This window comes from Chlamydotis macqueenii, chromosome 17, assembly GCF_036417535.1.
Source record: "Chlamydotis macqueenii isolate bChlMac1 chromosome 17, bChlMac1.mat, whole genome shotgun sequence".
In the NCBI taxonomy this organism is placed as follows: Eukaryota; Metazoa; Chordata; class Aves; order Otidiformes; family Otididae; genus Chlamydotis; species Chlamydotis macqueenii.
Window position 1 is genome coordinate 12,945,068 of NC_141572.1, and position 27,277 is coordinate 12,972,344.

The 27,277-nt window shown below is 47.3% G+C and overlaps 1 protein-coding gene across 1 annotated transcript in view; it reads right to left on the reverse strand.

Moving 5' to 3' along the window:
• Positions 1-1,394: 1,394 nt before the first annotated feature.
• The window catches only part of TBX5 (T-box transcription factor 5), a 38,580-nt gene continuing 12,697 nt past the window's right edge, over positions 1,395-27,277 (reverse strand). The window contains exons 7-9 of the mRNA XM_086761778.1: positions 21,777-21,868; positions 10,917-11,143; positions 1,395-3,070 (exon numbers count right to left, since the gene is read on the reverse strand). Of these exons, the coding sequence (XP_086617904.1) occupies positions 2,487-3,070; positions 10,917-11,143; positions 21,777-21,868 (903 nt within the window). The 3' untranslated portion in view covers positions 1,395-2,486. The remainder of the gene's footprint in view (positions 3,071-10,916; positions 11,144-21,776; positions 21,869-27,277) is intronic.

The window sequence follows — 27,277 nt, forward strand, 5'->3', positions numbered from 1 at the left end:
AGCAGAAGACAGCAAAAGTGGAGATGGGAAAGAAGCTGTGTTGTAGTCACGTCCCCCCAGGTCTCACCTGCCATTGGACAGGTAGGTGGGAGCATCACCTGCAAAGGGGCTTTACTAGTCCTACTCACTGTCTGTCCCTCTGCAAGGTGTCCCTAGGTCTCAGAGGGCACAGGAGACCACCAAGGCTGCCGCTGCTGCCGGTGAGGTAGGCTGGGGGTGCCTCCTCCTCCGTCAGTCCCCAGCGCCTGCCCAAGCTGCTCCCTGGGGCGGCTGTGGCTCACCAGCCCTGTGGAGGAGACCTTCCTGCTGGGCTCCTCAGGTGCAATCCCTTTATTTCTCTGGAGCTGGTTTTCCCACCTTGTTTCCAATCCGCAAAGCATCCTCCCCTCCTTCACCGAGGCTGGGAGGTGGCCCCAGACCTCCCCTGGGACAGATGTCCCCCACCAACCCCATCTGTGTGGAAACAGGGGGCAGCTCCACCTCCACAGGGGTTTCCTGGTGCCATTCCGGCACCCACCTGGGTTCCCAAGGTCGCTTCTACATCTACCTTGATGGGGAAGTGACCCTGAGAGAGCATCTCCCCTGGGAATGGGTTGGGTGGGAAGGAGTCGGGGGTCCCAGACCATTCCATAGCGGAGAAACACGCAGCCCCAGACACGGCAATCTTCATCTCAGCCCATCACCACCCAACAGCCTTCCTCGCTGGGACGCTGTTCCTCCTCTGGTACACCAGAAAAAAAAAAAAAAAAAAATCAGACTTCATCGAGCAGAAAGAACCAAAAAAAATCACACCCCAAAACCCCTAAAAAGTTAAAAATAGGTGGGCAGGTGCCTTGCCATTGCGAGCACATGGTATTTATTAGAGACAAATTGGCACACAAGGAGATGAAAGCTTAGCTAGGCAGGGATTATCTTCTTCTCAGCTACACAGCTTTGGATACCTGTCCGTAACCCCTCCCACGCACACACCAGCGTTCCCATGCGTTCACACCCGCGTTCTCAGTTGCTGACACACAGGTATACCTCTTTCGTTAATTAGAATTACTTTTAATTAAAAATATATGTAAATTATATAGAGTGTGCACAGCTTGGAGAAAAGAAAAAGAAGAAGAAAAGAAAGCAAACTTCCGTTTCAGTAAAACTTTTAACCTCTTTGAATCAGCTGTTTTGCTGGCTTCGTGACATACCATGAGTTATTTAAACTCCCACGTATAAATAAATAGTGCCAGGAAATTTTACACCTGAAAAATTCTGCAGTAGACATTTTTTACTTACACACATTTGCTTTTTCTTCTCTTCTTGCCTCCCCCACTCCCAGCCTCTCATGATCATTTTCTACTCCTTTTAAACACATTTAATTCATATTTCACTTAACGTACCCAGACCAGTATCCCTTTTTCTTTTTTCTTTTTTTTTGAGAGGAAGAAAAAAAACACACGACAAAATGAAAGTCCAGGATCGCAAACAAGCGTCATCATCATTTTTTATGAGCAAATTTTTTCCTTTCGCTGTCTGCATCCTCTCCTCCCCGTTTCCCCTGCCTTGCATCTGGCTCAGAGCCTCACGTTCTGCGTGCCGGTAAAAATTCGGCAGGAGATGAGCTGTGGATGTTTTCAAGTTTGAAAGATACCCCGCGCTTCCGTCAGAGCCAGCTGATGGACCGGGAAAGACCAGGAGGTGGGAAAGGAAAGAAGAGCAAGAGAATGTGGGAAAAGTGGGAAAGGAGATGAGCTGACGGGGCTGGATCCCGCAGAGATGCATTTCGGGGCGTTGGTGAGGAAACACGGCACCCGTCGGGGAGCAGTTTCACTGGGGCGAGGTAGGCACCTGCTTCTTATTTATGGGTTTGTAAAACCTCTTTCTGTTGAAAAGTAACAATGATAATGCTAAAGAAACAAAAAAAAAAAAATAAAAAAGAAACACCACTCCCAAATCCACCCTTGGTAAAAAGGGCTGGTGTCTTTTTTTTTTTTTTTTTTTTGAGAGAACTGAAAGGAAATATATATATATTATTATTTATTATATAACATCGTCAACATCAACACCACAAAAAAAAAAAAAAGTAACATCCTAGTTGTTCTTGTTCAAGCACTCTGACTGTGTTGAGAAAGGCAGCAGGAGTCTCATGTCCCTTGGGGAACGAAAAGAGCAGGAGGGCGAGGGGAGGGACCGGGCGCAGGGCTGGCCGTGGCAGCAACACAAACCGGGTGGGGACAAGTGTGCCGGTCTGTTGGTTTTTCTTTTGAAACAAAACAAAAGAAAAAAAGGGAGGAGGGGCAAGTCACACGGAGGCCGATGACTATTTCATCTGTGGTTTCAATCGGTGTCGGTCCCTCTTGAGTGCTATCGGTGAACATTCAGTTAAAGAAGTCTTGCAAAATACTCTCGCTTTTTTTATCGACAGGGTGGGGTTTTTTTCCCTTTTCCCTTTTTTTTTTTTCCTTCCCCCCCATGGCTAACACTCTTGCGCTTCCCTCACCACCTTGTTAGCTGTTCTCGCTCCACTCTGGCACCATCCCCACGCCGTGGACCGAGTGGTACTGGTGGGGTGAAAGGGTTCGAGGCACGCCGTGGGAATACAGGAACTCCGCCGGCTGTAAGCTGCTGGGAGGGGACTGGATGCCGGTTTGAGGTCCACACTGCCGGACAATGGGTTGGTGAGAAACGGAGGTTTGGTGCTGGAACATGCTATGGGTATCTGCTATTTGGGGGGAGGTATGGTTGGCCACGCCGCTGAGCCGGGGCATCAGTGGCCCCGAGGTGAAGTGGGCAGAGAAATGCTGGTAGGGTAACCTGTCCATCGGCTGCATGGCAGACACTGTGCAACTGCTGTAGGATGGCACGCTCGGCCACGTGTTACAGCTGATGTCTTCTAGGCTGGGCACGGGGTCCGTGGGGGGAGCGGAGCTGGCATACATACACGCTTGGCGCTGGGCTGACTCAGTCCTGTACGAAGTGTTCAGTCCCTGCTGCTGGGGGTAACTGGACCGGTAGAAAGGATCCTCTTCTGCCGGAGAAGTTTCCATGTAGGGCTTCTTGTAGGGATGCTCGGTGGTGGAACATTCCTCATCTGTTGGGAGAAAAAAACTCCTGGTAGCAAACAACAACAATACCGTGCCCTCAGCTGAACCTCCCTCTCCTCAATCCTCATTTTACCAAGGACGCAGAGCTGATGCAGACACTTCTCTCAGTTATGCCAGCGTAAATCCGGATCCCTTCCTCAGAATCAATCTGAATCAATCCTGCCCAAACCAAACCTTGCACTCGGCCCTGCCTGCTGGGCTGGGGAAGGGATTAGCTAGGAGCACTGGGAGGAAAAAAAAAATCAAGGCTGTGAGATGCTGGAGGGATCCTGGGGCTCTGCTTCCTTGGCAATGTCCCACGCACACCCCAACACCGCTAAGCTCCTCGTCTCCTTTCTACTGCTAAAACTTTGACCCGAGGAGCACGATCTGCCCTTGCGCCTAACAGAGGTCCCCACAGCCAACCGAGGGGCTCAGAGCCGATGCCGTTAACTAAAACCCGTTACAATTATACGCTTCCATGACAAACGAGGCAAAAATGGAGCTCACAATAACAATTCCCTCAGGAGAGCATCAGCCATGGCACAGTTCAGACAATCAGATTTGGAGTTTTACAGCCCGGGTCTTTCACCGTGCCAAGGGAGCTGGGCACAAAAATCCACACAGGGCCGTGTGCCAGAGCCAAGTGTGACAAAAAAAAGAAAAGTAGAAAAGAAAAGCTTGCAGAGCCCTTTGTTTCCTGCAGCATCCCGGGCCAACAGAGGGAAGGAGATAAACAATTTAGGTGAAATCTCTAGGGCAAAGCAAAATGAATACATGAACAGGCACTTATTTATTCATCAAATGAAATCCAGCTCCGCTGGAATGGATGGCAAGGTTCCCAGGGATGAACACTTCACCAAGAGATTTTAAGGACATCCAGGCAAGGGAAGAGGAGCCTGTTCCGACCCGTGCTAACTCTGCTGCTGCTTCAAGAACAAGACAGCTGGTGCAGGCAGAAAACCAAAAACCAACCCACTTTGCTCAAAGCCCCCTTGGCTGCACCCTTTTGAAGGGCAACAAATTTGAAAAAATACTGCAAGAAACAGCCTTTTTCAGATTTTTCTCAACCAACACGTTTTGAGATGCATTTTTTTTTCACTCCTAAAATACAAAGGGAAAAAAAAAGGAAAAAAAAAGAGGAAAAAAAAAACAGTTCTGAAAAAAAAAGAGAACTAAAAAGAGGGGCTGTGCAGGTGTTGCTGCATACCCTCATTGCTATAAACAGCCATGCGCTTTCTCCTGGAAGCTGCACCCACCCTGCTCATGAAATAACCCGTTGTTCCCACTCAGGTGTCTACCAAGTCCAGCTGGAACAACAACCACTATTAGACTTCTCGGCACAACCAGCCCAGAAAACGTCAGGTACTGAGGTATCACACTCCTCCCTCCTGACCAGGCTCAATTTATAGGAGCAGTGGAGGGGATGCTGATCCCTGAAAGACAAAAGCTGGAAGCACGGGTCCCAGCTCCCCCCAGACACAGGTCTGGCATCTGGAAGAACAGCCCTAGCTCCAGCTTTCACAGACAGCCTAAAAATTTTGGATCCCGAACCCACCACTGAGTAATAAGAGCACTAGGGTGGAAAAACAATGTCTTGTAAAATGAAGCATTGTTCTGCTAATAAAGTTTTCAGCATTAAACCGCATTACTCTGCTGGCATTCGAAATCATTGGCTTGGGGTTTGATTGTTTATTTTACTTTATTTTTTTTAAATATACAACACAAAACAGTAAAACTCTGTTTTTTTCCGTTGTGTGAAAATGTGCCTGACTTACAACCTGAGGTTGCTGGTTTTTCCATTTAGCCCAGACGTTTCGCTGCCTGCCACAGCCCAGCTGGGCAGAGCCACGGTTACGGACCCGCTTCCAGAATTCATCGCAGGTGAAGAGAGGAAAAACAAAAACAACCGGAATTTCACTGGGAACCCTATAGGTGCTCTCTCTTCTTCCGTAAGCTCTCACGGTCGCTCTGCTGGCCTCCCTGGATCCGGGCTCACTGGTATCACATGTGGAAAGGGCACCACGGCTCCAGATTTTGAGATGTGCAAGGACACCGTACCCATCTCCAAAGAGTGCAGAGTCGCTAACGAAGGATTAGAGCCTGCCCTAACGGCTTCTGCCGGCCCTCTGGCCCCTCTTCCTTGTGATTTTTCTGTCTATGTAACCTCAAAGTGCTGGAGAGGGAAGAGAACAGCTCATCCTCATCATCAGATGGGACGATGCAGACCAGAGATCCTCAGCTGGTGCCAGCTGATGAATTTACACTGGTCCAGGCTCTCTGGCCTGATCTGCGGTTGCCCCACCACAACATCCCCATGGTGTGCCGAGCAGATCGGAGGTGGGAAGGGGACATCTTCAAGTAAGAGAACAGCAGGAGGAGGACAAGTTAAACAGAGCTCTCACATGGTGATGAAGATTGCAGCTTAACATCAATCGCACCTGCTCTGGAGCCTGGACAGTGGCCATAACCCTCTTCCTGAAGGTCCTTTCACCTCCTCAGCATCGGGGTAAGCAGGACATAGGAGATAACAGTCTCTGCAGTTGATTTTTGATGTTGGTTCCCTAATAGCACTTCATTGTCCTTTTCCTGTTGCCACCACACCCTAGGAGGTGCCAGGCGCCTCTGGGAGATGCTGAGTGTCCTCCACTTGCTGTTCTTGGAAGCCAAGGGTGGCAATCAGCTCTTGTGACCAGCGCCTTGATACTGCGCAAACCTCAAGAAGGAAAAGGTTCTGCCAAGCAGGGGAAGCTGCCAGGGCTCAGGAGAAGCTGCTCCAAAGTGAATCCAAGGAAAACGGAGCCTTCAGAACAGGGTGGAAACTGGCTCCCTCACAAGGGATTTGGTGATCTATGTAACGAAGGAGCTCGAACAAGAGTATAAGTAGTTCCAAGATTTCCGGTATTTACTAATTCCAGCTGGGTTGTAAATACCACACAAATAGCTTTTTACATGGAATTCTCCCAATTCCAATATTAGGGTCATCCAGAATGAAATGCAAACATGCAAAATCTCTGGACTTCAGGGTTCATCAAGCCCACCTCTTCTCTTGGTTTAGATCAGGAGAGCTCCTTCCCAATTCAAGGCAATCAGCTCCCTGAGACAGAAAACAATGAAGAATGGGACCCACCTGTTTTAGTTTTTAAAGCTCACTCACACTTCCGGGCCGTTACGGTAGGTTCATCCCAGCTTTGTGAGGGGGATGCAACGGGTGATTATCACTAAGACTTGTCTTATCCAGTCTGGTTTCTGGTATGAATCTAGCATGAGCCTGAATAGCTAATACCACTGTGCAAGACTGACAAGGGTTGTCAGAGAAGAAAAGAAAAAGGCGGATTCAATCAAAATGAGCATCCCTAAAGGGGAAATAAGGTGTACCTCCTAGGACGTGAGACCTACGGCATGCTAGTTATTTTAGCCATTTGTTTGCAGTACAGCTGTGTTACTTTACAGGGGAACAGGACAGAAAGGGTTGTGGGGCAGAGACAAGCCAACACCGAAAGCTGGAACCTCTTCCAGAGGCAGTGGGATGCCAGCACTGCTGCAGAGGCACAGGAGTCTCCCCTGGATGGGAGGGCAGGATGCCTACATGAAGATGTGAAGCTGCTGAAACTACAGTGCCACAAGAAATGTGGCTGCACAGCAAAATCTGGGTGCACACCAGCCAACTGAGTACCTCCCCACCACGCAGGCAGGCTCTCCTTCACCCTCCATGTCTCAGCAGCAGCCTTGATCTGGGCTCCACTGCATCTACCCAAGCTGCAAACACCTCCAGGTGCGGCACAGCTCAAGCCTTGGCCAACTCATTGCATTTCCTAACATTAGCAGGACAAGAAGCACATCCTCCAAGAAGATATCCCGTACCTAAATTTTGTCCTACAGGTTCTTTCAGTGAAAGAAAAGCTGGCTAGGATGAGGGAAAAAAGATCAGTTTGGTCAATGAAGAGGTCTACCCTTCTTGAGGAGAAGGGGGAAAGGCATTGCTGCATCTCCAGTGATCTCATGGGAGCAGGAGGGAGATGAAAAATTCATTCCTCCCCACAGGCAGGATCATGTTCAAGCTACGTGTGGCTGAAGGATGTGGTCCTCACTGGTTGGAGCTGGTGAATTCTGCCACATCCCTCTGCTCCCTCAGAGTGCCAACATGACAACTTTTATAACCTCCCCAGGGAGAGGCTGCTCCAGTCGCCTCCTGTTCAGCATCGCAAGCATCCCAGAAATCTGCCAAGTGGTTGAGATTGTGTAAGGCTGGGAGGGAGCAGAGGTTTAGAGGGATGGCTTTTTAGTTCACAGGAAGTCTGATGGAGAGGATAACACAAGGGGAAACCAGCCCAAATCCCCTAATTGGGACGTGGAGCTAAAATGAGAGACAAAGTAAGCTGCCTGCTGGTAAGTCCTTTTGGGCTTCTCCAAGCACAACAATGAGAGAGGGAGAGGTGGAGAACAATCAGAAGACAAGACAAAGCTCTAACTGATCTTTGTTGCAGCCTAAAAATCCACATCAAGAACTTAGGCCACTCCTTGGTAGGATACAGGATTGGAGTTAATCCATCATCTCAAGAGCACTCTCTTTGTGAAATGCCACAAGCAATCTCAGTGGGGAGCTGGGATACAGTGCAGGATGACCCTGGCCTGGAGGACTGCCATTCCTCAGCCTTTAGCATGTTCAGAAGGTGCCCAGAGCAGTGACCCCCCTCACACTGTGCTGGAGCCGTTCCCAATGCTGTGACCCCGCACTCCCACTAGGAATTGCCAGATCTGGGGGCTCTGGCGTGTGTCCTTCTTTCCTTCCTCACACAGGAGACGATCAGCTCCCTGAAGCAGAGGAGCCTTCAGAGATAATGTCCCCTCCCAGCCCTGCCGCTTTCCCCTAATGTAACTCCATATCAGATCTCCAGAGCAAATCCATCTTGACTTGACAGCTAAGAACAACACTGTCAACCACAGAGCTAAATCTTTGTCTTCGGTCACCAAGGAAGTAGAAGTTGATTAAGGCGCCTTTGAGTTGCCCAAATACAGACCTGTTCTTAACTGAGCCTAAACCAAGACTTGACCATACGGAGAGACATCGTGACATGTCAAAGCTGGAAGGAGCCGTATCTGAGAGGCTATCTTGGAAAAGAGTGGTGGTATTTCTTACAGAAGATATAGACACCAGCTGGTCTCAAACCCAGTTGAATTGCCCTCTGCCCCCGCGAGCGCTTATCCATAACCGCAGCCCTGAGAAAAGGAAATAATCCGCTTGAGATAAATCCTAAAGTGACTGAAGAGGAGTCAGTGTTTGGGGGTAGAGGATCCAACAAAATCAATAAAATCTCCAGTCCAGAAAATGGACAGAGGAGTGAATACACTCTTGCTTTCATGTTTTCTTAGGTGGTGAGGCTTGTTAAAAGTTATGCAGAAAAGGAGGAAAGCAGAACAGCTGTGAGGGAAAGCTTAATATTACACTTAGAAAGCAGAGGCTGGAAAAGGAAGAAAGAGAGGAATATTACAGGTAAGGTAATTTTCCCAAGTTCAGTAAAGATCCCTGCTCAGCACTAGAAGAAATTGCCACGCTCCATCCCAGTTTAAAATGAAACCTTGGATCACGTTCTGATTTATCTGAACAGAACTGCTCATCTCCAGTGACTTTTTTTTTTTTAATTAATTTCACTTTGCAAAGAGCTGCTTGGCAGCTTATGTTAGCTCTCTGTTTCATATTAACTTTGTGTTTCTTTTCTTTAAGCCTTGGTGGCTGTTTTTGATTTACTAGATGCACGGGGAGGGGGGAAAAAAGGCACAGGGAGGAAAGCAGAGACTCAGGCGCCCGAGAAGCCGGTGGTATCGGACAGGACACTGCTTCTCTTTGATTAAAGCATTTGGCGGCTTTGATAAAAGGCCCTTAACTGCTTGTGCCACTCAAGCCATCGTAGAGATAATGAGGGGCCATCGGCCGACAGACGAGGACTGGCTTCGCCAGCCTCCTGCGCTTTTGGGAGGGCCAAGCAGGCCAAAAGGGGCCGGGGAGCTTATTACAGGGCAGATAGTCGTCTCTTTTGTGACAATAAGAGGAAGTGAGATAATTGGGGGATTGAGGGAAACCACCCATGGAGACACCACTTAGCGGGAATCCCAAAACTGGAAGGAAACCTCTGTTGATTCCTTATCGCGTTACAATGCGGAGGCGAATGATGAATTGCCCTGCGGTGCGGGGACACCAGCAGTCGGAGGTTGTCCAAAGGGCTTGTTGCCGTTCGGGACGGCTTGTTTTGGTTAGTTTGTGCAAAGGGGAAGAGGAGCAGTGAAAGCTCAGCTCCCAGGGCAGAGGAGTGCCGAGGAAGGACGGATGGACAGCAGGCTGAGGGACGCCGAGGGCGAACGTGACCTGCCTCTCCATCGCCAACAGCGGGGCTTTGCAGCAACCTGGCCGCATCCCAAAGCCCCACACCCACGGTCCCGCACCAGCGCAGGGGTAGCAAGGGCCACACACCCCACCTCTGACCTTAGGAGATGCGCTGGAGTCCCCTGCAATTCCTTATGGACCAGCTCAGGTCTAACATCACCAACCACAGCTTCGACACACTCTATACGAGCACGAGGGTCACCTGGTCAGCTGGAGGGGCCAGCAAATGATGCCTCTCTTTGCCACTGTCTAGCACAGCCTGGGGAAAATTTTAAGATTTCTCAACATTTTTTGTTTTGCCTATATACTTGTGTGCCACACGCGTGATGTTACAGCATTCAGGGGATTCACCAAGGCTGTGAGAAACATTTCCACTGCCCTCCTGCCTCATCTGCCAGCACTTCCCAGCATCCGCTACCTTAGACTGTGTGTCTCTGCGCTGCGCATCCCGGCGCCCCAGGGGTTACGTTACTAAAAATAATGACATGCGGCTGACTGATAGGACCAAGCAGGGAAGCAGGAAGGGATCTGCTGTGGGGAGAGGCTACCAGGCTAGAGAAATTCTTGGAGCACCCAAATGCCATGGTGCATGTTCACTTTTCCCAGACTAAATCCTGAGAAAGGGGAACAGGAATAGGCAGTAACGATCTCCTGCCCACCATGCAGTGTTGCGTTCATCCCTGGAAATTCCCTATTTTCTTCCAAGTGTCTGGAAGGAAGCTGATGTGAGGGTTTTTTCTGTCTGAGCCCTGCAAATATTTCTGCATCTAAGCACTCCCATTGCTTTGGGAGAGGAAGGAAGGGACCACAAACTGGTCACCCCTGCCTGAGAACAATTATCCCATCGACATCACGGGGCTCTTCACACCAGGACAAGCCGAGCAGTCGGTGTAAAGCCCTCACAGTTTGATCCCTCAAGCTCTGTCAAAGCAGGTCAGTCACACCAGAGGGGAATGAACATGGATATCATGATATTTTCAATCCCACGCCCTGCTCGTTAGACCGAATGTTTAGGTGGAATCGCTTTCTGCAGATGACTGTCTCCCAACTGCGAGACTCTTTGTTGGGAACTGTGCAAAATCCAAGCTGTTGAGGTATCTCCTCTTGGAGATTAACCCTGTCTGAGGGGCTGTGGGGACAGATGAGTCATCTTTATCTCCGGCACCAGCTATCTTACTGAATGTGGATTCAACGCGGGTGGAAGGTACCTCCACCCCTCCCAACAGCTCGCTCCCAGCCCCACAACAGAGACAGTCTTTTAGGCTAACACCACCAAGAGGACTTTTCCAGCCCAGCCTGGAGGAGTTGCCCACCTCCAGCTCGCAACCCTCATGCCTTGCTGGTCCTCAAACACCACCGTAAAGCAGACTGGGGCCATCCAGCCTGCAGGCAAGGGCAAACATCAGGAAACAAAGCTGACGGTCACATTAGGAAGGGGAAAAGTGCCGAGCGGGGAGCAGCCGGGGTCTGACCTTTTCTCTTGGTGCAGTGGTAGATCTGGCCATGCTCCTGGGAGATGGGGTAGGGGTTGGCAGGAGGCAGCAGGTCCTGGGAGGTGCTGGACACCCCATTCTCGCACTGGTACTGGGAGCTCAGGTTGGAGGAGGCAGAAAGGACCCTGGTCTCACCACTGAAGGGGCTGTGGTTCGAGGACACCTTTTGTCTCACTGTGCTCCTGGGAACAACCGGGTACTCTTTACTAAAAGGAAAGAAAAAAAAAAAAAAAAAAAGGCAGAAACACAATCAATTAATAAATAGATCTGTGCATTAACAAATGAAGGCAGCACATTAGTGTCGTGGTGCTTGTTTAAAGTTTCAGGGGAACAGAGACGTCCCTCCCAGGAGAACGCAGCCCCGTCACACTTTAACCAAGCAGCACTCTTCTGTTTCACTTTCCATTCAGCATCTTTTCCTTCAGATCCGTGCCTCTTCCACCACAACTGCTATTTTACACCCATACATAAAATAGATATATGCTGTTACACTGAAATACACAAGATTTATATCTACATATTATGATACCATTTATAAATTACCCACATATACAATACATGCATGTAGATAAAAAACCTCATTTCTGCCAAACTGACTTGGAGATAGATTCAATATTCAGCTCTACATTTTCCTCTTACGGAAGTTGTCCCCATTCCTTTTCCCTAGAGTTTGTCAGCTCGGTTGTCCTGGATGGGGGATCCCTGGACCAGAGAACAAGCTCCACTCCAGAACGCTCAGAAAAAGAGAAATAAATAAATCACCAAGACCTCACGCACGTCAGAACCGCACGCCTCAGCAGAGCCAGGCTGGGATGGTGAGTACTGATGGAAAGTCTGGTTTGTTCCCTTGCTCTGAAGTCTGGTTTGAAGCAAGGAGGCTTTGCCAACACTGGCTGGAAATCCCCTCTCCTACAAGACCCTACAGTGTGTTTTGGAGACATTTCTCCAAGCACATCAGCAACCTGGCCGGACAAGATTATTTCTGTTCTGCAAGGGAGAGGACCAATGCTGAGTAAGGAGTCTCAGAGACTTCGGGCAAGGGGCAAGCCTGGGCTGTCTCACAGCCAACTGAGTGGTCCCTGAACCCAACAACTTGCTAAAAAGCGTAAAGATTAGGTAGAACAGCATCACTTAGAGCTGCCACCAACCAGAGCCCAGATTCCAACACAAGCTTTCTTCTTCGAGGCTACAGCCATTGGACCAAGCTGGCTTCAAGGTATCCTACTCACCTGCCCAAAATCATTAGGCTGGAGCAAGGACAGATCCTTAAATCCCACCAACAGGCTCACCTGGCCACTTACATGCAGAGGAGGAGCCCTGAATCGCTGATTACGCCCCTTGGAGAGAACCTGGCACTGCAGCAACTCAGAACTTATTTACAAAATTTGACAATACCAATTATATAAACCTACTCACAGCAGGGAGCTTTCATCCAAACCACTGCTGTGGTGGCTGCCAGAAACATCAGCAACCGAGCCGTAACGGACGGTTGAGCTCACCCAGGAGCTCAAAACCAAATGAATGTGTCTCTCATTGTGCCACGAAAGCTTTCCAAACCCCGGGCACTGGTCGCTTGCCAAGCAGAGCCTATTCCAAAGGGTGGGTTTTCTTCCCCTGGAAGCCCAGCAGCTCCTGCCCGCAGGGCTGACGGGAGGATGGCTTTCCACCCACTTGGGCTGGCTGATCAGGCAGCTTTTTTCCCAGAATTGAAACCCAGGCTGCGCACGGGGAACAAGAGATGGGCTGGGAGGAAGAAGAGGTTCGTCTGTCAGATATGCAAGACAGCAATGGATGCCAGGGTACGTGGTTGGCTTCAGGGGACTTCTTTGCCTGGGGACACTCTTGCTGGAGGGCAGCTTTGGTGGCTTCTCAGGAAGGTTAAGAGCTATGGCCTTCAAACTTTCTAGATTGTAGGGAGTATCCCAGCTGTACCAGGTCATGGTTTTCAGCTGCCTGCTCCTTCTGTGTTCCACCTTCACACAACAATCCCCACGGTAACAGCATGCCACCCTAAAGTCACCTCCCCACTGTGTTTCCCCTCCAAGGAGAAAGTCCGCAAGAAGGTGACACATGGACCTTGCCCCTAGCTCTCCTCCCAAATGAGAGGCTGCTCAATGGGTTAAGCTGGCTCCTTCTTCCTCAGTTCCAACACCACCAACACCCAATTCCCCAAAAAATGACTGAGCCTAATTTTTTTTTTTTTTCAGTGGGGTACCTGTGAGATACAGGGGAGGAGGAGGGAGGGACATACCACAGCATGATGCGACATCGTGTCCTCTGTGGCTTTTTTGGAGGGTATAGAGGTGACTCCTTTCTCAGTTTCTCCCTGCTTCAGTGGGGGAAGAATTGGATGTCTCTTTGGGAAGTGGGATTAGATCTTGCAGTAAATTCTCACAGTAGCTCACAGGGACTCCATCAACATCAGACCCGCACCCTACGAAGCGCCACAAACACTAAGAAGCCACCCTCATCCCAGATACTTCTCACCTACTTCAACACTTTCTCTGTCTCAATGGAGAGCTGAGAGGGGGGAAAATTTAACAACCTGATTGTTCTTTCTTGATAAAAAAAAAATATATATTTTCTCTCCATAAAGGAGCTGTAGACCTGAAACAGCAATATTTTTACCCTGACGATGTCAGGATCCCACACTTCTGTTGTGCAGTGGGGAACAAATTTCTTTCAGACTGCATTTCACAGGGGACATGACAGCCTCCGTGGCCGTAACAGAGGACCGTGACGCTCTGCGGGAGACACGGCGGGAGTGGAGAATCATGCTGGGAGCAGGGAATCAAGCTGGAGAGGGAACAGGTTGGAGACACCAAGTTTCCAAACAACAGTTCCCAGGAGGTATCGCAATGGTTTCTCTCCAGACTGAAATATTTCCATTTCAGTCAAAACATGTTGGTTGCTATTTTTGCCAAAAAATCAACTATTTGAGGAGACAGAGGAAGGAAAATATTTTCTAACTAAATATCTAAAATATTCTCTTTCTTTCACTTTGCCATTTTTCTATACACAAAGGCAGTTATCTCTATACTCCTACATTTTTATTCCTGATAGGAGCTGAGCTCCAATGAAGAGATATCTTTGGTACCTTGTAAAGCAACAGTCATCTTGAAACATTTATACTGTTTCCTCAGCCCACTCAATATGCAGTGTGCACAGCTACCATTTAGTTTGTCCTTCTGTCCTTAAAAATTTGTCAAATACTTTTTTTTTTCCCCAACTCCTGAAAGTCACTATTCCCAGAATAACCGGTTGTAATCCCGGGCCATAGTTTAATGGAATTAAAGGTTTAGTCCACCATTGGCACAAAATGACTGTTGCGCTCAGAAATTTTGCTGTCCTAAAAAATTGTAGCAAAGTATGGAGGAAAAAAAAGTGTTAAAGCTTGACTTACACAGGCAATATAGGAAATAGTCTACACAGCAAGGAAGAAATTGTTGTTTCTGGGCCAGAATGTGAGTTAGTTTTACATAAGCGTTGTTAATGGGCTACATTTTTTTTCCATTAAAAATTGTAAAATTAGAAGAAAAAAAAAATTTGTTGGGGAAAGAATTTATAAGGAAGGAAGCTGTCACTGGTCTATTTAAAGTCTGTTGGAGGCTAATGATGAATATTGAGTTACTGCAGTTGGTGTATTACAAGAGCAGAGGGGGACGGGGAGGAAGCGGGGAGCCTCATTGCGCAAGGTGCTGTACAGTCTCCGCACCACCGGGCTTCCAGCTGAAGGGCCACCAGCAGAGGATATGGCTTTGATTTTCATTAAAGCTTGGGGAAAGAAACTAGGGATGAGGTCCAAGTCTGTAATGAAGGCACACAGTCCTGAAGTCTGGACTCAGTTCTTAACTTCCACCTGGCTAGATGTTTCCCAGGCCTGTGGGACCAGACGCTGGCCCTGCATAACCATTTCCTGATAGCACACGCGTTCCTCTTTAGAGTTCATCACATAACCCCAACCCTACAGATCAGGCCTTCCAAGTGAATCCTTCCTGCATTTCCCAAGCCCTTCCACCCAAAGCAGACCTCTGCCAGGTAGAATTAGCAAACTCTGTCTCGTTTTCTCTCATTACATCTTCCCCGTCCCCTGGCCAAGTGAAGCCCTCACCATGACAGACTCAGGAGCTCCATAAGATTACTTATGCCACAAATTCCTATCTAGCAAAGAATTCAAAGGAGCAAATTCAAGAAAGTTTTGTAATCTCAGCCCTAGAAACCTTGTTGGCCTCTGCAAACTAATAAAAAACATGGAAAAATTATTAATATAGACCTTAACAGAGTGACATCCAGTCCACTTTCTTGCTTGTCGCTATGCTGCAAGAGAGTAATAATCTTCAATGCGCGGACTTGAAGTTTCCTAATGGACCAGCCAATGCACAATACATGCAGCTGCCAGACAAAAACCTTGTTAAAAAGCTCTTTGAAAATCCACAGTTTATAACCAGGAAGCTTCTGCATTGAAGCATCCAACTCCTACTGACCCTGAGCAAATTGTTTTACAAGATGCTTGATATTTCTGCAGCGAAGCATTGTGTACCAAGGCTTTCCAGAGCTGCTGTAGCTCATGGCAACAAGACTTCAAAAGACTTATTAAATGTCCGGTCCCAAGGATGATACCGGTGTCTGGTTGAGGTCAAGGTGAGGTGTGATATGGAAGAGGATTTCCCTGTGGTTAGCTGCTGTTGTGTTCTTGCAGCATCCTTTAAGGCCCTGAGCTGGGCACTGTCTAGATCTTGGTCACATTGGCAATTCTTGGTCTAAAATCTGACCAAATTGGTGCCAAACACAGTGAGTCTCCTCCACTCTTTCCAAATCGCCAGGAGATTATAACTCCTCCTTGGTCAGTCACTGTGAAAGGACAAACATCAGCCCCATCCCCTCCACCCACCCAGCACCCTTGGGTACAGTGGTGCAGAATCAGACCCCAGTTCCAGATGTGCAAATATAACTCAAAGGCATTTGGGTTTATATTTCCCAGGCCACCAATTGTTGTCCTTCCTGCTGAGACTCTAGAGTAGGAAAGAAGTGGAAGTCAGCCATAACAGATATAGAAAGAGGAAGAGAAAAAAAAAAGTTACTGGAATAAATATACCATCTCCCAGGAAAAAAAAAAAATAAATAAACCAGAAAACAATTGTCAATGTGCACTCATTTCAGCTCATTTCCAGCATATTGAAATAGAATTGAACCACTCTCAAGAGACTGTCTGGAGAGTCTGAAGTGGATAAATTACAGCAGGAAAAGACTTGGTAGGAAAAGAACTACTGAGTACTTCTTCAGTCTTACCCTCGGATCAAATACGAGGTCTCTCTGCATGAGGAACTTCAGGCCAGCCCCACAGAAAATAATACCCTCGACTGGATGTCTAGTAACAAAAGCCAAAATGTTCACTAAGAAATACGGGAGGCTGTTCACTGCAGCATTCTCCATCAACATATCAAATGTTCTAACCTTCTTGCCAGAACACAAAGGGTTCCAATAACCCTGGTTTGGGTGCAGGCATGGTATGTTAACAACCAGAACTTCCATCACCCATCTGAGCGGCGCAGCCCAAAGAGATCGCTGCAACAAACCTGAGCATCAGCAGTGAAAAGAACTGGCTAGAGATCTAGAGCTATTGTTATCAGGCAAATAAAAAAACTGGATTCTTGCAGACAAATACCACTGTTGATGTTGGAGAACATGAGAGGAGATGGAGAATAGATGTTGGCAAAAAGATGGTGGGTTGAGCTTCTGCAGATCAGGTCCTACTGGGCAGAACCTGGAAGAAGGGGCAACGGAGGAAACTGCAGCCACCCTGTATTTCTTGAGCTGACTTTAAAAGACGTGTGGATACCCTCCAGTGAAGTCTGTAGAGCCTTATTTTGGATTTCATCTGAATTCCATCAAATTCTATAGAATATAGTTCAAGCCTACAGTTTCCGCTGAGGCTTTGACCAGGAAAATTTCCTTGGGGATATTTGCTGGAGAAAAGCATCATCTCTCCAACAGATGTAACTCTAAGTGTCACACTGAAAATGTTTCAGAGAGCACATGGCTCTTGAGAGGTTTCAGTGACAGAAGATGGGGAACAAAAATGGATGTAAAGATGCAATGAGAAGAGGCAAGAAGAGTGAGGTCGTTTGCAGTGGAGAGAGACCTACTTACATGAGCCTATCATGAGGGTCATCCACCTATTCTACTGGCACCCCAAAATGCATCGTCTTCTCCATCATGCCAGCCCTGAATCGTGGTACTGAATTTAAGTCCTTTGTGTCTGGCCCAGTTTCTGTTCTCGGTTACACCAGGAAATCTTTGGAATAATTCCTCTGGAGCCAGGAAGATTACAGTGGATTAATGCCAAAGGCAGCAAACTGTGGCTCGTGATCTTTGACGGAGAAAACATACATAACATCGAACTGCGCTGCCGCTCCTCTTTGTCAAGGGAATCGTTCTGGATCTTTGTCTCAATTTGAAAGGGCCCAGGGTACCCATCAAGGGAGCTAAGAGCCACCCTTTCATGTCATCATCTTTCCTCTCAAAAGCTTTCCCAATAAGAAGCTCTGAGAACTAAATTGCCTTAATTTGAACGAGCAGTAACTAGGGCCTGAGACTTCCAGAAGCTCTTCAGCACCCATAATAACCGCTGAAGACAATGGGAGTTGCAGATGATCAGCAAAAATTGGTTAAAGGTTTTAACAGAACTGCTCTTTTGCAGTCCTCTAGCCCCAGACCCACAAACACTTCTCCCCTGCTGACTTTTGGCAGTCACAGATTTAAAAAAAAAAAAACCTACTACTTGCATGCAACCCCCCAAATCACCGGATAGCTATGGTGCATTAGTACAGCTCCATTGACTCTCATGCGTGGGAAATTCTAGGTGGAAAGTCCTACACTGGCATCCACAACGCAGACCTCATCATCTCTCTCCACAAGCTTCGTCCTCTGCGGAATTCCGCTCTTGCTCTCCACACCAAATTCCCCTTGGCACAGGCAGACGTTCCAAGCAGAGACAAAGGGAATTTTTACAGTACAAGAGGGGCACGAGATCCAAAAGGATTATTTTGCCTAAAATTCCCAGCATCACAACTGCATAATTTTATCTGATTTTTCTTTTGCAATTGCTACATGACCACAGATGCAGTATAACTCACATCCCTCTACACATTATCCGCTAGTGTTTTCCTTTTGAAAAAAAAAAAAAAAAAAAAAAAAATCCAAACACTTGATCTCGTGCTCAGAAACTTGAAAACTTTAAGAAACCTGTTCTCCCGGAGCATTCATCCTGTCAAAGAAACTGCTGAAGGGGTTCTGTGCATCTCAGGAAAGAAAGGCAGTGGAGGGAAAATGGACGTGTACCAGAAGTCTGTGTTCACTCAAGTTTGGATCTCTGGAGCTCATGGCTATTCTTTTTTAATTAAACTGTCTGCTGCTGGAAGGCTTCATATCACTAGTGAATGGAGTTTTCTACCTGGACAGACTTAGTAACTTTTCTTCCGGGAAACAGAAGGAGAAGAACTAACAGGGAGGCCTAGTGAAAGAGAAAGCGGTGGAGAGGGAAGGACTCACAAAGACACCCCCGTCCACCCTACAGAGCTCCCGTCCCTCGAGGCCACTCAGGCCAACGCGTTGCTCTCGCCTGGCCAGAGCTTGCAGGTATGGAGAAAGATTCCTCCACGAGGCACCCGAGACCTCACTCTGAGCTCACCCTTGGCGCTGGAATTTGTCTTTCTTCCTCACTTCACCTTCCTTCCTCTCAGTCCCTACCGTTTGCCAAGGGTGGGTATTCAACAAATGAATCATCAGGCCAAGTCTCCACCGGCACCTAGACCTACTTCTGCTTCACTCCACTACAAGACCTGCTCCAAGGCGAGTAAAATAATTTTGGACTCAGCAAACTGGTGTCCCTCCCATCCTTTCGCAGCCAAAGGTACAAGGAGGCCCCCAGAGCTGGCCAGATGGCAACTCTTTCTATCAGATGGACTCCATCTCATTAAATTTTAGCTATTTAAAAGGCAAGCATCTACTCTAAGCAAACCATTCAGACTCTGCAAGTGAGCCCAGCCTGGGAATGCTGCTTCTAAATGGTGTCTTCAACCACCACACGCCTACTCCAATCTGATCCAAGCCCCACACAGGACATCAGGACCTGAGGGTGGAAGCACGTTCATCACCAGGGCTTTCCCCAAAAACAAGGTGCCATGAGGCAGCTCACGCAGCCAGCTGGGTCAGCACTGCTTCTCAGCCTCGTTTGCTGGGGTTTGCTTCTCCCAGGGCTGCTCTCAGCTTGAAGATGCCCCTCTGCAATATCCCTACACAGGGAACTAAGAAACATCTGAAATTTAAATAAACATAGAGGTACAGAGGCTTTCCTGAGCAGGAAGAATTAATTCCGTCCATGGCTATACCCCTTAACGAGATGATCAGTGACCTGATGAACGTCAGGTCACCAGTTTCCAGTACAAAACGCTGTACACTAGTTTTAGAAAGTGTGGGTTTTCCAGCTACTTTTTTTTCTGTAATGAAGGAATACCACTGAAAATACGTCCTACCATATTCTCCAAGGGCATAAATAGACATCACTCCCCTGAAGCCAAGACAGACTTACTTATACATGCCAGCTGGGGAGAGGGTCCATCTTGGAAACAACTTCACTACATACCCCCACGCACACATATATAAAAATATATTTGAATATATAAATGTATTTAATTATATTTTAATATATTTATATGTTAAACCTATATAAACGCACAAAGGTAGATCATACTTCTCTAACATACTCAATCCTGAATAGTTCTTTATATTATACATGCAATTTATTTTTATATAGATGTTTTATATATTTTTTCATATATTTATAAGTATGATTCTGTATATATTCAGATATATATAAAAAACCACAAAGGTAGGTGCATTTTTGTCTAATATTTTCAACCTTGAATAGGTCTTTATTTTATTATAATAATCTTATCCTGCTCTCCCTTAAAAAAAAAAAAAAAAAGAAATGACATCTTTGTAAAGGTACACAGTCATTTCTATGCTATCGGTACAGAGGATAAGTTATTAAGGAAGTGAGCATCAGAAGTTTTCCTGTAAAGCCAATGCTGTGGATTTTAACCCTTTCAACCCCACCAGAGCGGAGTGGGTGTATTTCCATATTCCAAGTGTTTCTGTTCACTGTATCGTCAACGACGACCGCAGGCCCGCATAAAAATGCCAAGCAATTTTTAGCACAAGCTCAGCATGGCTGCGTGCCACGCTCTTCATATGGTACGAAGCCCTTCTCATAGTCCGCGCTGTTCTACCTCCTCCCTCCCGCTCCAAAAAACCCCACGATGAATGTCAACCTTCAACTCTTTCCATTGACCGTAATGAAAGGGTAGTTTAGCAGCAAAAAAAAAAAAATATGCGTGGGACATCGTTACTCAAGTTCCAGCAGAGGCTGGCACAGGAGGGAGAGGGAGGGAAAGCTATTTCAAGTGGTAGTGCACCCATAAATAAATAAATATTGACGTACTGTGCCAGGGTCTGTGCCGTCGTTGGAAAGGGCAGGCAGGCAACACAGGGCACATTCAGAAGACCACAGAGATGATTTAGATTGAGAAGAGTGTTATACACATATATAAATATATATACATTTATTGGCTTTTCTGGGTCTGAGCCTGAAAATGTTTGTACACAGGAGTGCCTTTGCCCGTTTCAGTAGGGTTATGGGTGCAAGCGTCTGCAGGCATTATTTACTGCCTACCAGCGCAATAGGCTTGGCTACAGAGAGCCATGCTCAGGTCACCAACTGTGGCAACCAGAAGAAACTTCTGCATCTGTGCTCCAGCCTGTGGTAACCACCTCCAGCCAGCTCCCGGGCGGTGGAGAAAGCCCTCCCAGCAGAAAAGTCACAACGCGAGTCCTTACGGCCTTCCACCAAGAGCCAGCTCCGCTGGTCCCAGGGAATAAGGGATCCGAGTTACTCCTGCCCTCCTGGATGGAAAATGCCGTATGGAGCACCTACGTCTGCCTTAGGTATAATCATGGGCATGGCACCGTTCCCGCAAAATATTTGCACCAGGAAGCAACTTGACACACCGATGAAGTTCCAAGTGAAGTGAAAGGCACGGAGTTAATTACCGGCAGGACCTGACATTTAAAAAAGGACTTTAAACAGGATTTAGGCTTGATTTTCAGCTTAAGTATTTACATCCAAATCTGAGATTCTAAAAGACTTCTTCAGCCACCTGGCCCTGGAACTGCCAACATTTTCTAATACCTTCCTTCTTCAACCTGAAACCACCGTGCCTACGCTCCTGCTCTGCGCGTTCAGAACTGACCAAGCAAACATTCCTCTCCTGCCAAATACCACCTGAAAGCCAGAAACTAGTACAACGTGGGTCTCCACACCAAGATCTCCCAAGGCATCTGAAACCTCCTTAGCAAACCTGCTCCCAGAACAATGCCGAGAGCTTTAGCTCTTCTGCAGTAGCCCGATGATGAGACCTTCTCAGAGCCCGTCTCTTGTTGCTTTAAACAGGTTAAGCTCACGTGCAGCCACAGAGACTCCTGTGTAGCACAAAGCTGGAGGTTTTTGTGGATGGGGACATGTCAGAAAGAAATACAAGGTCCCTGCGACCAAGAGAACAACCCACAAGTGAGATCCTGCCTCTGTAACCTGTCAGTTCACCTTGGAGTGGGAAGTCCTGGATTTTGGCCCCACGTCCCGACGGTATTTCAACAGCTTGACACAAAGTGCGCAAGCAGACACCAGAGAAGGGACAGCCACTGCGTCCTGGCTTAGCTCAAACCACATGAGACATGCAAAGCAAAGCCCGAGCGGGTGCCCACAACAGAGGCAGATGTTACCTCTGCATCCTGGACATCCTGTGGAGCTCCATGTCGTCACTGCCGCGGAAACCTTTTGCAAAGGGGTTGTTCTCAATCTTTAACTGGGTGATCTGAAAGGGAGGAAACACAACGAGTTCATTGCAAGTCCAAGGCATGGGCTGGGAGAGAGTGGATATTGTTTATTAAACCCAAGCCAATGGGGATGTGGAGGAAAACACAGCTTTTGGGAACTCAAGTCATCCCTCAGCTCAAGCATTGACCACTCCACATGGGCCTTCCTCTAGATCCCTCCACTGGAAAAATATCTCCTGTCAACAACCTCTCACTTCTCTCAGGCTTGTCCCATGACTAACACGTGGGACTGCACACACACACAGATTTCTCTCTGGCGAAAAGCTGCTTTCTTAGAGTTACTCACTTTATTTTTGCTGTTTGGACTGAAAAGGCTGTACTTACCAAAGGACCAGGGATGAAGGTCGTGTTGCCTGAACAAATCCCACTGACACAAACAGGTGTTTTCTCACCAACATACAACAAAAACCTCACCACTCAGACCCTGGACCCTCTCACTCAGACTGGCAACGCTCACCCTTTCTCTGTTTCAGATCAGCTGAATGTACTTCAGGTGCCCTGCATCAGATACCCCTCCCCAGCCAGCCCCACACCTGCAAGCACTGTGTGGACCAATGGCCAAAAGTACTGGGAGGGCAACTCCCCCTCCAACCATTGTGCCCTGGAAGAATATTTGCCACCCCATTAATTCTGTAAAGAACTAAGAAGGACTGGTTTGCTTGCCTGGGTGGCTACCTTCAGCATTTAAAGTTTGCTGGGATGAACCCCTCCCAGACTCCAAACTTTGGTCCTACTACAACATCTCAGTTAAACGTTTAAAGCTTCTGCCGTACAGAACACACCCTTACCCAAAGCAACCTGAGGACTTAGGTGAGCAGCCTCCCTCAAGCCAGGGGTTGCCATTTAAGCAAGTACTAACTGCCGACCAGCGACACCCTCCAACGCCCTGCCAATCTTGTACAAAGTCACTAAACCTGGTGTGGACGCTTTGGTGTCTTTGCAGAGCAGGGCTGAGTCTGGATCAGGTGTGACTGGCCCCAGTTGAGTGCCAACCACACACCAGCTGCCCCTCCAGAGCTGGCACAGCAAAGCAAAGTCCCCTACCACCCTTCAGCTTATTTTTAATATTAGGCAACAATTCCCCTTCTCCTCTTTCTCCATTGTTGCCTGGCAGTCCGAGTCCTCAGCCAGGAGCACCACTTGTACTGGCCCAGGAAGAGAGACAACCCAGTGTTTGCTGTTGGAGGAACTTCACGTGCTTCCCACGCTTTCTGGACACATGGTCCTTCCTTCCTATTGAAAGGCAGCCAACAGGAAGGAAGGAGCTTGGGATTGATGGTGGTAGAACAGAGACAGGTTGATGCTCAAGAAGTCAAGCGCACAATACTGGACCCACCTCTTTGCCAAAATTGAAAAAGAAAAAACTGGCTCGGCTAGTGTCAACAGCAAACCCCACCAGGTGTCTGCACAATCAGATTATTGTGCTATTTTCTCATCTTATGGCATTTTTTTTTCCAAAGGCCATGTATTTATTTGCCATTTTTGCCCAATTCAGCCCCAAATCTCACCCCAAAACCCCATCACCCCTACGTTTATCCCTATGATCGTTCTCATTAAAACAGGACCTAATTTAGTACATAAATAGGGCATTGCTTTTTTTCTGTCGCGCATTTCAAATTTCAGAGAGAGGGGTGAACAATCTACTTGGTCCAATTTGCCATTTGAGCTGTTCTCTAGCAGTAAAACCGGCACACATTTTATAGTTAAAAGCCCTGAATAACTAGACAGCCAGTTGTGTATTTTGCAAAGAAATTGCCTATCGGTTTCCACCGGAGAGGTGGTGGCATTTCTATAATGAATAATAGGGATTATTCAATTTTTTTATGTTTCTACGCAATTTGCATTCTGAAGCACACTGAATGTACGAGTTGTCCTCTCTTGCCGAACCCAATGGCAATATTTGCTTGCATAAGTGAAGTCCTTCACTGAGCGAGGATTTACAGCATTGGCACCGGCGCACAAACGTACAAAGGGCCGGATTCATCCCAACCTAACCGAAGGCATTTTAACCAAGGTGCCTGCACCGAGAACCTCGTCTCCCGGCCTTCCTGCTGGAATCAATGGAGGGAGATGGGGACTTCCAGAGGGCACTGGGGCTCTGAAGTGGGTAGCATTGCCTTCAGAGGTCCCCAACACTCTCCATTCACCAGAAAAGGAGCCGTCAGCATGCTAGCCCTTAGTTTAAGGACCTCAGTTGAATGCTCTATTTGATGAATCAAGCCTTTAATCACCCACAAAATGTCAGACACAACATCGCATGGGCCCTCAATCTTGCAAATATCTTGCTTTATGAGTAGAGAAATCCTCTAACCGTCATCAGGGAGAGTCTTACAAGCAACGGTATTAACGTACATGTTGGTGGCAGAAAGCCCCATGTGAAGCACAGCTCACTTCAGCCCCTTAAAATCAAAGATCTACTAGATGGAAGGCATCAGGAAACCAGGGACTACAGCAGGTTTTAAATTAGGTCTCAGCTCTTTGGTGTCCTTCAGATGAATTTCAGCAGGAGCTTTCAGAGCAAAGTTCTCCTAGGTGATAACTCACGGCATCAACCCTAGCACGAAGCCAAGGGACTCCAAGCCAGATTTAACAAAACCATACACAACTAAATAGAAAACAGAGAAAAAGTTGGTGAATCCTTGCTTTAGAAAACAGCCTGTGGAAGATATTTTGTTTGGCCAGTTTTTGTCTGACTTACAAACTATTTCAGAGGTGGAAAAGCAAACGAATGGGTGGAAATAACTTTCTTCTGGATCAACTTTGCCATAGCAAAACTCTGTTTAATTGACTGTAACTAATTGGGGAGGGGAAGAAAAAGCTGTCAGAAAGTCAAATGACAATTACATCATGAAAAATTTAAAAAACCACCACGTCCTGCAAGGTCATTATGACAGAATGCCCAGGGCTAAGTTATACAGCACAGATTCAATTAAACTGTAAGGTTTTGTTCATGTATTTGTTACCAAAAGGAACTGGGGGTAAGGTTCGCTTCTAACCCCTGATTTCTAAAGCTGCTGCAGACCCTTCTGAGATGAGAGCTTTCCAGGGTGAAGCCTTCCACACATACACTTCTCAGGGCTTGTCTGACCTATGGGTTCATCTTCACTCTAACGGGAAGCGACAGTTCCCAATGAAATCTCAGCGCCGCTCCTCTGCGCGCCTTTCTCTGGGCTAACTGACCACAAAGCACTTCTGCTGAGACATTTCCAACGGCATCTTTGGCTCCGGCACGGTAAAATTTAGCTTTGCATCTAGTTAAGTTGAGGAAAGAGGCTTTCCTTTTTTTTTTTTTTGGGCAGCCATGTATGGATATGTGTCTGCAAGCTCATGAATATTGTTGTGGTCAGGGTCAAAACTACCACTTAGTATTACTTTTTGTCAAGCGCTAGCCATAACAATTTTTTTCTCAATTGCTTCTAACTTTACAAAGCTTTGTAAGGTTTGAAATATTCCACCCCAGGTGTCTGCCCTGAGTTCCTCTTTATTTACTTATTTTAACATCAACTGCTCTCACATTTTTTGAGCACATCAGCTAAGGGAAAACACAACACCCTGGCCCTCCTGGGCTCTTCTGGAGGCTTTTCTGAAACTGTCCTGAAGGCTGGGCATTTTGGAAAAGGAACTTCACACTCTGCAAGGGGGGGGGGGGGGTCCTTACTTTCTGAGTGATTTTCTTGGGAAAATCTGCTCCACTTAAAACTTAAAAACCTGAGTGGGGAAAAAAAATCACCTAATTTGGGTCACCCCATTTAGTGATGTGGAGGTTGAGGCCAAACCAAAGCAGGGAGAAGGAAAGAAACAGATAAAAACAAGGTGCCTGCTGAAACTACGTACGTCTGGCTGGGCCAAACAAAGGAGATGGGACTCGGAGTTGGAGGTGAAGGCCAGGGGAAGGGGGAGCTGCTGGCAAGAGGGAGAAGATGCCGAATCCAGAAGCCGGTGAAGAAAACGGGAGGGAGTGAGAGCCAGTGACTGGTGGGAGGTACTGGTGTGAGACGGATGGGCTCATTGAGGAGGCTGGTGGCTGAACTGAACGAGAATGGAGGATGAGAAGAGATAGACCTTGCACAGTGTTGGGATGAGGGGCAAGCGATGAAGGTGGCTACCTGCAACCAAAGCCCAGGAGAATTGAGCTCTCCAGGTAAAACACAGACCTGCCCTCCTCCGGCAGCAGCTACGCCTCCTACGACCCCACAAAACACCTCAACAGAGCCGCAAAAGGCCGCACGCTCGCCGGGGAGCCGCACAGCCCACTCTCCAAAACTAGTCAGGGAGGAGCACCAGTTGACTTGGCCAACCTTACAGCCCTTTTTTAGTACAGGGGTCTCTCTGGGGGTGGGATGAACCTATGTATTTAGAAAGCCCATGCAGCATGCATCTCTATGCCCGCTGGCTATCCGGGAGCACATCAGATTAGCCCCTTCACTGTCTCTCTGCGTTGCTATGTCACACGTAGCCTTTCAGGATGCCTATAGCATCCCAGCTGGGGCTAAAGTTTTCCTTAAAAGAATCTGGGCTACCAAGAATGTTAAATAACTTAGAAAAAAAAAAAAAATCAGCATAAAACCGGATATCCTGAGGGGGAAAAAAAACAATATAAAGCCCAAGGCTAGCTAATGGGGAAAGTAGGTTGTAAAAATTAATGAGAATAATTGTTGTGAATTCTCGCTTTTGAAAGAACCCTTGCGAGGGCAGAACCGTAATTATTTCTGTCTATTAGGGTTCATTTCCTGGTCCTAAGCAGAGAGCTAGTACCTAATAAATATGAGCTAGTAACACAATGATTTAAGCTACAGCAAAATGGTACTTAACTGCAGGGGGAAGTTAATATTGGGGAATCAACCTGATTGCAAGCACCCATTGTGTAAATGGGGAGGAAATGAAATGTGCGTGTGACCTATTTTAACACCTCAATATTTCTGGGGTATTTTTTTCAGGGTTGAAGAGAGGGGGGAGGTGGTCGACTGAGCTGCTGACAAGTGCACTGAAAACTTTACCAAAACTTTCTTCGTAGCCTAAGCCTCCTTTTAGGGAACAGGGCTGAGGAACGGGAGATCCCAGTGTGCTTAAATATCTTTGCAGGCTGCCTAAAATATCAGGGGAAATAAGCAGCAGGCCTATATTGGGATTGCAGCTGTGCTATTGAAATGAATTGATGGATTTGAAATCAGGCAGGTATTTCTATAAGCTGCCTAACCATAGACTCAAACGCATTTATGGGCAAGCCATACAATAAATATTGTTATATAATTCACCTATAGCATAGCTCTTGAAACCTAAAATGCTTACATGTATAAATTTGGGGGGGGGTGTGTGTGTGTCAGACACATGGGTATATAAAAACTACGTGTGAAATATGTCAGTGTGTACAAAAGGTGCCTGATTGT